The following is a 12119-nucleotide window of genomic DNA, read 5'->3' as shown; positions in this document are numbered from 1 at the left end:
TAAGGGTGTTAAATACATTGTGGGTATTTTATGCTATATTTTTAAGATAAAAAACTTCTGTTATGCTTTTGGTTTTTAGGTCTGATAGAAGATTTTATTTTGTAAGCACTTTTACCAAAGTTTGAAAATTCTTTATAAATAAAGATTGATTTGATGCTAATCTATCATTATGTTTTTATTCAATTTTCTCTGGGCAAAAAAGAAAAAAAACAGCTTTGTTATTTCATGATGAGTGGTTTTCTCCTTGTTCACGCTGATTACATTCTGCCTTAGTCTCCAAAGAGATGTTTAAATTTTTGGACATCTATTGCTCACTAAAACAGAAGGTATCTATCCCTCACAATTTTTGTTTATTTCCAATAGATTCATCAAACAAATTATTTCCGGTTATCTGGAAGAACAAACACCATTGTTTTAGGAAGAATGAGTGAAGCCATCAGAGAAAGGAGGTTTAGATGTCATTGACTTTGAGGCCTTGACTGGTTCTATCAAGCTAAAATGGTCGCAGTCTTATTTAAAAAAAATTCAAACAGAATTTGGTTTTATTTCCCCCAGAACAATTTTTGAAAAGTTTGGAGGCATTGGTTTTTTTCTTAAATGTGACTTTGAATAATCTAAATTACCATTAGTGCATCTAAATTTCATTCAGGTTCTTCATTAGTGGAAAATTAAATATAAGTGCAAGTTTTCATCTCATACCAGCTTAATGTGGAACAATAGGTGCATATTAATAAATGCTTAAATGTTATTTTAGAATTAATTCAATATTGACACAAATATGGGCACTTTTTACAGCAACAATATAGAAACAGTTCAGCACCTTTTTATTTTTATTTTTTTTTATAGCACTAGTTAACCTGTAATAGTATTTATTGCCCCCTTTTAAATTTCAAAACTGTTAGATTTGTTCTAAAAGCAGAATTTGGCATTAATACTTTAATAATATTTGCATTTGATACATAAATGTTTTCTTATTTGAATTTTTAGAACAGATTTCTGAAATGAGGAATAGACTTTAATGTGTACGTTTATTTTTATTCAATTCAAGATAATTTTATTTATAGCCCAATATCACAAACACAATTCCCTCATTTGGCCTCATATGATAAACTATTGTCTATATATCATATTCTTGTTAAGACAAATATGTTTATATACATATTCTGCTCTTGTGCGACGTTGGATACTGTCATTATTTTTTTCTCTTATTCTAATTTGGAATCTTGTTTGTGGCTTAGTTCTTTACGGAAGAGGATTAGGGCCACTGAAAAAAAAAAAAAAGCCCATGAAAAATTCTGACTTTAATTTAAAGTCGGAATTCTGAGATTAAAGTAAGAATTCTGACTTTTTTCTCAGAATTCTGAGTTTAAAAGTCAGAATTCTGAGATTAAAGTCAGAATTTTTCATGGGCTTTTTTTTTTTTTTCAGTGGCCCTAATCCTCTTCCGTAGTTCTTAGCCATTTATGTACAATAATTGTATTTTTGAGACATTCATGCTGTGTTGTTGAAATACCAGGTATGTAGCCATTCATTACCCACAAGCGACCGTTTTTATCTTGTAATTATTATGCTTTTGTTGTATTTTTTGTTAATTTTCCTGGCAAACGTGAAAATGTTCGTATTCGCACGTATTGTGGAGTGTCAATGGTTGATATTCTGTATTTGTCAATAAAGTTTGACAAGAAAAAAACTACAACGCTGCTAATGTCAAGATTACGTCGTTTACAAGATTACACTGGAAGAATTTAAGAGGTAAATAAGCCCTGATGTCGCTTGGATAATAGGGTAACTCAAGAAATCATCGATTAATCTGTTATTTTGTATGTACGTCACTGCTATACGAAATTTCACTGCTTCCGTCCGCCATTTTTGATAAGTTCGTCAGGGGAGGAAAAAGCTACTTTGCGTTTTTTTTATTTTTTTAGATGAGTAATCCATAAAAATGTTGTCAATCGATGAATTTAAATTTCAAGAGAGCCACATAATTTGACATTCTAGTTAGAACACTGAATAGTAAACTGATTTGATCAATGTTGTCATTTAGCTCATGCTATTCTGTGCTATTGTTTTGTTTTTATAGACAGTTCCCTTGAACAGCTTTTACATAAAAACTGGGACCTGACAAACATATTAATTTGATTTCAACCTTAACAGTCTCTGAGAAAGCAGTGGGGAAATTAGCAATTTGGGGGACTCAAGAACACAGGGTCCTCTGCAGGAGTTATCAATCATTTTAGGTAGACTACTTGAAAAAGTTCACTATGAAGTGGCATTAACAAAAAGGAAAAATTTGATGTAAGATAAATATATGAGAAAAAAGTTATATTATGACAAAACAACCTGCATTTCACAAGAACCAATTATGACTTTAAAAGTTGTGATTTTATATGGAACATGTTTTGAAATAAAGTAATTTATTGAAAGAACGTTGAACATTTACAAGGGAAAAAAAAGTAAAGCAGAGTCGAGATTCTTGAGCATGAAGTGTGATGTCCATCCATATCACTGAATTGTTTGCAACATAAGTTAACTAAATTTCACGCTTCATTTTTTTCCTTGCAGAATCACAACTTTTTTCTATTATTTGTTTACAATGATGTAAAATTGAAACTTTTCTATTTTACTTTTATGACTTTATTTTGTGAAATTCGTTCTCATAATTTCCCAACTTTATTCTCATAGCTTTTTTTTCCTGATAATTTTACGACTTAATTCTTATAACATTTTTACTGTTTTTTTATAATTCTGTTCTTTTTCTGTTTTGTCTTCCTGAAATTTAGGAAGTGCTGCAACAAATTTCTTACTTTGTCTTTTCTGTTTTCACATTATGCTTCATCTTAAAGTTTTTGTTTTGGTAGTTTGTTTTTTAGTTTTATCACTTTGAAAAGCCCCAGTTTATGAAACACTTGAGCAGTTTAATCCCATTTTAAGGGTTTGGGTTTGTTATTCCACAAGAAGCACATTGCTGAATTGCCTGCACATATTTAAAGTGTGTCCAAGGCTAAATTTAGTTGGGTGTCACACGTATTTAAAATTAAACTCAAAGTTAAAGACCTATTAGTTGTTGTACATATTAAGAAAATTATGTGCAAATAGTCACTTTTTTTCTTCTTAAAATTAATTTGGGGTTTCTTTGCCGAACTTGCAGTTGCTATAGCAACTCCAAGCTACCGCCTGGCGCCATCCCGGTAATGTAACAGAAACTTAGTGGCAGTGATGTTCATAAACATTGACGTTAGAATACTTTGACAAGTAAAATGGCAACATGAGGGGATGCATAGAAACATGATCTCTGCAGGAACACAGCGGACACATGGATAACACAACAACAATTTTACAACACTGTAAAAGGTAAAAGCTCAGCATTTTTAGGAGCAACATTAAAAATGTTTCTCTGGGGGCAATTTTGTTAGAGGAAGTTGTTTTTCTTCTTGGATTATTGTCCTTGTTTGCGCAAAAACCTTTGTTTTCCTTTCAAAAGAAGATGGCATCCACATCTTCCCAAAATGTCCTTCTTTGCTTTAATATTAATCGTTCCTATACATTCTTTTTTGTATAGATATTACTTATATTACATCTATTAGTTAATCATTGTATTCCCTATTTGATAAATAACTTTGTTTTATTGGTCATTTTTTATAGAAAAAGGATTCCTGTGTTAAAGCACAAAGTGAATCAAGCTAAAAGTAGGCAGACTGAGCACAACCAAGGAGGAGATGCACTAACAGGAACCTCCTCCTCACCCTCAACCTACTGCAAAGAGATGAGAGTATTAGGCTTTTTGGTATGTATTTACCTACTTTACTTACTAATTTTCTTACTTAGGTACATTAATATTTATGTACTGAGTGATGTACATACTTTTCTACTTACATACTTGTTCAATTCAATGACTTACTCAATTACTTATGTGCTTAGTTTAGTCACATATTGACTCACTTTCTACAATGGCTTGTTTTACTTATCTACATTTTTACTTACATACTTACTTTGCTTTACCCCAAACAAGATCAAATGGATGGATGATGCAGAAAAAGCCAAATATCAGACCTACACGTGCCACACTAAGGCTTAGTTTCAGCTTTAACAAATATGTCACCCAAAAGAGCAAAAGAACTTCTGTTATTTTTTGTGTAGAAAATAGCTGTTGAGGGTTCAAATTCAAAGACTCTTGCACTTTAGATGGATTGTGTGTTGGAATAATCACAGAGACTCAATTTAGTGCTGACAGTCATGCTTTAATAGATCAATAAGTGGAGAAAACATTTGGAGGCTGCAAAAAAAATGGCTACAATTCTAACTGTAACAAACCTGAAGTGTGAGGCAACTAACAAAGTCACATTTAACTTCTTTCTGCTTCCAGGAGTTGGATTCACCTGGAGAATATGTGCTTTGCGCGTCTACCTCAACCGACAGGTAAATGTCTACAAACTAACACACAAACACGCTGCTCACCTCCAAGTTGAAGCTCTGCCTCTGCAAACAAGCACCTGCAGGACTCCTTCTATTGGCCAGGTTGATGGAAAAACTAGAGTCCCACACAATGGTCATTTGCCAGAAGCAAAGCACAAAAAAAAACAAAAAAACTTTTGTTCAGGCAGTGCAGGCCGCTCGCACTGTGAACTAGTCATCGAAATGGCAGTATGATGTAATCAGTCTCAGCACGAGGTCCAGTTGTCCTGCTTGCATGAGGGTAGATGCAAACAGCACTCAGGATCTCATGCTCCTGTTCTAATGTACACTGCTCTTTTTCCTCATCATAGTTTTGTTTCTGGTTTAGAACATCAACAGGGAGCCTCTCTACCTGTTGAGGCAATCTTAAGACTTCAACTTATCGTTGAGGCACAGAGTTTAGTTTCTCAGTTCACCAGGGTATTCGTTTCTGTAAAAAACTTTCTCCTGCTAAACTACACTTAGTTTCATTTGTTTCAGTTAATAATACCGTCATAAATAACAACTCATACACTCCCCATAACCGGTCACTTCGGCTATATACATTATGTACATGTCACAGAAAAGAGGTTCAAACATCTTAAGTCATAGTTGTCCAATATGGCACAGTTTACAAATGTATAGACTTAAGTCTAGTTTGGCATAGATGAATGTCAAGTTTTGTATAAAAATAGTTCATATTTACAAGAATAATCCAGATCTTTTATCAAGTGGATGATTTTGTTTAGTCAATAAATAAAAAGGCATGGAAGAAGGGAAAACTGACACTTGGCAATTTTTTTTTTTTTTTTTTTTTTTTACCCTGATCGAATGCTTATGTGAACAGTCGCTGTGTCAGATCCAAGCTCGTTGGACAGTTTGAGGGTGTACGCTCCAGCATCTTGTTCCCTCACTCCAGTGATGATAAGGGTTGTTAGGTCCTCTGTTGTTTCAATGTGGAAACGACCTCCAGGCGTCACCTCTATGGCATTGCCGCCACGGGACCATGCGATCTGTTTGGCATCACCGGAGAAGGCACAGGCAACGGTGAGGACCTTGCCTGGCTCAATACTGATGTCCTCTGGAAGAGCTTCTATCCTTGGAGCACAGCCTGGAATTGACGGGATACACTTCTTAGTTCACCAAAAATGCTTTTTAATGATTTTAACTAAACAATCTGGTAGAGAAACAGCCGGATGATAAAACAAAACTGTGTTCTTATATTAAGATTTTTCAGGCTGATTAACCAAGTACAATTGATAATTTTGGTATCTACTCAGTGAAAAAGATACTTTAGTTACCCAACTTTAAGTGGCAACAAGACAGAGCCTTTTAAGAAAGTCCATCTTACCAACTGCTCTCAGGGAGGATCCCTCCATGTGAGTAGTCATCTCTGACAGGCTGCTGGAACTCATGGCGTATGTTTCTGAAGTCATGGATGACATGCTAGACATGGACATGGTCTCAAACTTCATCTCAGCTGCCATGCTGCTGAAAGAGCTGGACTCCATCATGGATGACATCATTGCTTGATGGGTGGAGGATGAAAAAGAGGAAGATTCCTCCACCACGTGGGTTTCTTTCTTCGCCATCATGGATGAGCTCATTGATGACGATGATTCCACGTGAGTCACTGTTGCTGATCCTGTGAAAAGTGGAAGCATAGACAAGTGTTCAAAAAGGTTTTAAAAATGAAAAACACCAGCTGTATCCAAAGTAAATTGGGACTCTCACCTTTCAGGACCAATTCTTGCTCACGGTAGGCCGTGATCTTCTTGAAAACAGACTGAAACACCAGTCCAGTGAAAGAGAAGGAGGATTTGGACACCCCTCCATCTGATGTCATTTCACACATGTACTCCCCCTGATCACTCTCTGTCAGATCATGAATCAGGAGGCTGCAGGTGCCCTCAGAGTAGTGCATCTCAAAATGGCTGCTCTGTGAAAGTCTTCTCCCATTGAAATACCATGCCACCTCCCTGACGCTGCTCTCACAAACACAAGACATCTTGACAATGCCTTCACAAGCCTGCGCTGACACTTGACTCAGAACTTTGGGAGGTTTTGGAGTTGGGGATTTCACAGTGGGAGGAGACACAACTCTCTTAGGGGACATAATGGGAGGAGGAGACTTCATTCTGGGAGGTGATTTGACACCTTCAGGTTCAGGGGACTTGAGACCTCTTGGTGATTTGATACCTGGTGGTTCTGGAGACTTCACCCCTCTTATCGTTTTGAGTCCAACTGGCTCTGGAGACTTCAGACCTCTCGGTGTCTTGATACCTGCTGGTTCTGGAGATTTAACACCACGAGGCGATTTTACTTCTTCAGGTTCTGGTGATTTTATTGGTGTTGGTGACTTGAGTCTGGGTTCTGGAGATTTAATTCCACGTGGTGTCTTTATTCCCTCTGGCTCAGGGGATTTAACACCTGGAGTTGGGGATTTTAAGCTTCGTGCTGGGGAGGGTGCAGATGGCTCTGGAGATTTAGCTTTGATAGGAGATTTAATTCCTCCTGGTTCAGGAGACTTTACACCGGGGGTTGGAGACTTCACCCCTGGAACAGGGGATGTCACACTGGGCTCTGGAGACTTCACACTCGGGACTGGGGATGTGACACTTGGTTCCGGTGATTTTATACTTGGTTCCGGTGATTTCACACTTGGGACAGGAGATGTGACACTTGGTTCTGGTGATTTTACACTTGGGACTGGAGATGTCACACTTGGTTCTGGAGACTTTACACTTGGCACTGGTGATGTAATTGAGGGTTCAGGGGATTTAATGCTGGGTTCAGGTGACTTGACACTTGGCACAGGAGAAGTAACAGAAGGAACAGGGGATGCTACTGAAGGCTCTGGTGATTTGACTGCCTTAACTTCCTCCTTTGGAGCTGGTCTGCGGATGGTCAAAGTGAAGTGAGCTTCCTGTCGGCCAGCCGAGTTCTCTACCACCACCACATAACTTCCCTCATCAGACGATAACACAGAAGAAATCTCCAGTGAGGATTTGTACTGGCTTGTAGTAACCTGGATACGATGAGATGAGATGATGGTTTTGCTTTCGTGCATCCATGTTACTGTGGGTGCGGGTTCACCGTCAATGTCACAGGAAAATCTAGCTGTTTCTCCTTCTGCTACTGTCACAGATTGAGGCTTGGTCAGAATTTTGGCAGGAAGGAAGGGTTTTTCCTTATGGACAGAAACATCTTCAGAAACTGCAGCAGCAGATGATTTGACTTTAGTTTCAGATGTGGTATGTGACCCAGTTAATGAAAATTTCTCTGACGAATAGGAAGAACTAGATGATAAATATTCAGCAGAAGCATACTTGATTGATGACTCATATCGCTCAGCAGAGGAATATCTCTCAGAAGAAGCACCAAGTCTTTCACTTGTGACAACCTTACGTGTCTCAGTTAGCTTTGACTTGGTCTCCTCCACCTCAAGTTTAGTCTGGGAAGTGTATCCAGTCTTGAAGTGTGTGGTGTGAAAGTGATCAGTTCTAGATATTTCAGGGACATGTGGTTTGGGAACTTCTTCATCCCTGCGCCGTGAAGAAAATGTTGTGTAGTCGCCAGCTGACACTTCCAGGGTGGCATAGTCTGAGGCTTCTCCCTTTGCATTGGAGCATAAGCACCGGTATGTGCCACTGTCCTCTACCTGACAGTCAAAAATAGTGATGGACAAAACACCACTCATATTTGTATAGATATATTTATCGCTGCCCTCTGAAATCTCATTTCCATTGTGGAACCATTTGATTTCAGCCTCTGGTTTGGCTTGGACATTCAGGGTGAATTTTGTGTCTTGACCAAGTGGGATCCGATGGGAGCGCATTCTGACTGTTACACGAGGAGCGTGATCGAGGCTGAAAGGTGCCTGACTCACAACCTGATACTTTCTTTCAGATTGCAAAGCAGCCTTTCTCGCTTCATAGCGGGACATAATGTCAAAGCGAGCTGTACGCTCAAACCTAGAGGAAGAGCGTGAGGACCTTTCCAGTGACCTGATGGGGCTAGGAGAACGAGGACGAGTCCTCTCTGGAGTTGGGGATCGTCTTTCAACAGTTTCTCCTTCTGCTTCTACTGGAAGCCTAGGTCGTGGTCTGATCAGCTCTGAGACTGGACGCATGAGCTCAATGTAAGTAGGTGATAGTGATCTTCTCCTCCTCATATACTGAGAAATTGTGCGTTTCTTCTTTGTCTCAGTGACTTCAGCAAACTCATGACTCACTTCTTGCCTCCTCTCTTCATGTTCAGTTACACGCCGCCTGACAGGGATGGGGCTGCCAGCAGGTGAGGCAGAAAATCCAAGCTCTAACTCATCTTCAGACAGAAGTTCTTCCTCCTCTCTTCTCCTGGTGATATGTTCATCTCCAGTAACCAGGAGCTCTTCATCCTTAAGGTCTCCAAGAGATCTCCTTCTGGATCTAAAAGAGACCTCTGATTCAGGGGAAGGTGAACGGCGTGCAGGTCTAACAGTCTCTAAATCATCCAGACTTAGTTTAGGAATACGCCATCTTGGTCTGTATTGATCAGTGATCCTGGGAAGTGGCATTACATAGAACTGTTCCCATCTGGACAAACGAATACGTCTCTGCCTTTTCTGTACAATTTTGTCCGTCTTCTCTGGAATCTCATACTGATCTTTCAGTTTGCGATACCACTTCATCTCGGAGAGAGGCACAAACTGTTTGATAGCTTTGTCCTCATCCAGAGCTTTGGGGTCATGAACGATTGGCTCAGGAATTTCATAGGGCAAGAAAATCCTTCTCTCCTCCTCAAGCTTCTTTGTCTCTGTCTTTTCCTCTGTAATGTCAAATTCTCCTTCTATGTTCTTGGTGCTAACTGCAGGTTTGTAGACCTCAGCAGCAAATTTGAGTGCTTCTTGGGCTGTGGGGTTTAGAGGGACGATTTCTGCTGTAGCTGCAATCTGCTGAGCCATTTTGTTGGTTTTCTCAATTTGTTTCTGTATGTGTCTATATTTCTCCTCTTCATTCTTGTACTCTCTCCTGGTGTATGTAAGGCGGTCCACCTTCAGTGTAGCCTGGCAGGTTGCAGAGCCTGCGGCGTTGGTTGCAGTCACTTTGTATACACCAGAGTCTTCCAGGAGAGTCTCCCTTATATGCAGGACGTGATAGTCAACATCCTCCTTTATTACAACAACTTTAGGACCGAATTGTAAGGGGTAACCATCCTTTTCCCATTTTAGAGTAGGACTGGGAACTCCTGAAACTTTTAGCTCAAAGCGAACGCTGTGTCCCTCTGTGCACTCAGTATTAGCCAGAAGACGTTTGAACATTGGCCTCATGGTTTCCTCTGTCACAGGATGTGGAACCACTGTAAGACGAGCTGTGCAACTGTCTTCACCAAACTTATTGTGGGCCATGACCATATACTCAGCATCATCGTTGATGTCCAGGTTGTGAATCATGAGCTGGTACAGGCCCTTGTCACTGGTGAATGTGTATTTTCTGTCATCATCACCAGGCTTAATTCTTTCTCCATTCTTAAGCCATATCACCTGCGGCTCTGGATGCACAGTTATAGTCACACCAAAGCGCACATCTTCGCCGATGTATGCTGTACTATTGTAGAGAGGTAAAGTGAACTCTGGTGGTCTTTGAAGAAGTTTGGTCTTGTCAACTCTTCTCTTAAGCTTCCTGATAGACCTACTGATATAGTGTTCTCTAATGCTTCTCACAGTTTCAACAAAGAGTTCACCATAGGCACTATCCTCTCCATTATCGCTGACTACTTTACATCTGTAGACACCGTCATCTGACTCTTCAATGTCCTTGACATAAATGCTGGCAAAACCATTGTTGTAAGAAATCTCATACTTCGGGCTTGGATGCAGTTGACGGTTACCAAAGTACCAAGTTACTTGAGTGCTCTTGTCATAGTTAAGAATACTGCAAGTAAATCTGACATGACCACCCTCTTCAGCAAAGCCATGCATGACAGGTCCAGCACGAAGACCACGATACTCTGTTCCAATTTTCACTTTACCGACAGCTAGACCTCTCTGGTTTTTGAATGCGCCTCCATACGCTACACGAGCTCCCGAGACAATAGCATCAGTCCTCTTAACAAGAGACTGATAGTATCTTCTGTGTCTCAGTGTCCTTATGGCTTTGTTGCTGACGTGCTCAATCTTCATCTTAAGCCAAGGATGTTCAAGGGCTTCATGAGCAGTCATACGAAGTTTTCTGTCTTTTACTAGAAGTCTGTCTATAAAGTCCATAGCCTCAAGGCTAATGTCCTTAAATGCTTCACTATCAAAGACATACTCACAGTTGGAAATGTTCTCAATTGTTTTTGTCATGGACTCTGCAGCAAAAGGATTAAGACCACTGAGAAGAACGTATGCCATAACACCCACAGACCACATGTCAGTTGCAGTTGTGACCATGTCGTGGCGATGGACTTCTGGGGCATAGTACTCCGCCGCTGAAAACAGGATTCGGATGTTTTCCCCTGGCACAAGTAGTCGAGATTGACCCATATCAATAATCTTTATGTTGGTACTCTTCCTTGTGGTGTAAACAATGTTATCTGGTCGAATATCAAAGTGACCAAAGTTTTGGCTATGCAAGAACTTGAGGGCAGAGCAGACTTGTCTTAAGTAGCGGACGATCTCCTGCTCTGAAAGTTCAAAATTACTGGTGCCAAGGCGTTCAAAGATGTCTACTCCAGACATAAACTCAAATATCAGGATGATCTCCTCCATGCTTTCAAAGTATTCATGTAGATAGATTATATTTTTGTGCCTTGCAACATTAAGAGCCTCGATTTCTCTGAGAACAAGCTCACGGTCAGTTCCTTTGACCTTGATGAACTTGGCCATGAAGGTCTTTTTTGTTGCAATCTCAGTGCAGCGATGGACCACTCCAAATTGGCTACGAGCAAGTTCCTCAGAGATTACATACTTCGAGGACAGTTCTTTCACTTTGTAGAACAGAGCTTCTTCTTTGGTAATCTCTCTGGCTTCATCAACTTCCTCATCATAATTCCTAAGAACAGATGTATCTTCTTTTGTGGTGATTGGCTCAGTTGGATCAGATGGAGGACTTAAGCCAAACGCATTCTCTGCAATAACACGGAACTGGTATTTAGTCTTTCCAAATATATTGATAATGGTCAAACTACAGTCAGTAGTCTGACCACCCCGAATCCACCGGTCACTGGTAGTGGGGCACTTCTCAACAATGTAGCCAATAATGTCGGTTCCACCATCATTCGCAGGGGGTTCCCAGGTTAAAGTTATGGAATCCCGTGAAATCTCGCTCACCACAAGTCCCTTTGGAGCCTCAGGGATGTCTGCCACATTCACTTCAATGGTTTGCTTGTCCATACCAAACCTGTTCTTTGCAGTAATTGTGTAGTACCCTGAGTCCTTCCTCTGGACTCCCTTCTGGAACACCAGAGAGGTGAAGGATCTGGTGGTAATGACTTGATGGTAAACAGAGTTGGAGAGGATCTCCTGACCCTTCTGCCATGTAATTGCTGGCTCAGGCTTTCCAGTAATAGGAATTTTTATGGTTACATGATCTCCACGTGCAGCTTGAACTGCTCCCATTCCTTGGAGTTCTTTGGGCAGATGAATCTTTGCAGGGACTAAAAATAGAAACAAAGACAAAGAATGACCCTTTGATTTTATCTTTATGAATTATGGTAATTTTACA

General features: G+C 39.9%; 1 protein-coding gene across 1 annotated transcript in view; it reads right to left on the bottom strand.

The window, feature by feature from the left end:
• Positions 1 to 4217: 4217 nt before the first annotated feature.
• Positions 4218 to 12119, bottom strand: part of ttn.2 (titin, tandem duplicate 2) — a 211120-nt gene continuing 203218 nt past the window's right edge. The window contains exons 250-252 of the mRNA XM_036209774.1: positions 6166 to 12051; positions 5783 to 6076; positions 4218 to 5542 (exon numbers count right to left, since the gene is read on the bottom strand). Coding sequence (XP_036065667.1) covers positions 5250 to 5542; positions 5783 to 6076; positions 6166 to 12051 — 6473 coding nt within the window. The 3' untranslated portion in view covers positions 4218 to 5249. The remainder of the gene's footprint in view (positions 5543 to 5782; positions 6077 to 6165; positions 12052 to 12119) is intronic.

This window comes from Oryzias melastigma, linkage group LG21 (genome assembly GCF_002922805.2).
Source record: "Oryzias melastigma strain HK-1 linkage group LG21, ASM292280v2, whole genome shotgun sequence".
NCBI classification, from domain to species: domain Eukaryota; kingdom Metazoa; phylum Chordata; class Actinopteri; order Beloniformes; family Adrianichthyidae; genus Oryzias; species Oryzias melastigma.
Note: the sequence above shows the minus strand (reverse complement) of the source record. Positions and strands in the feature narration are given on the sequence as shown.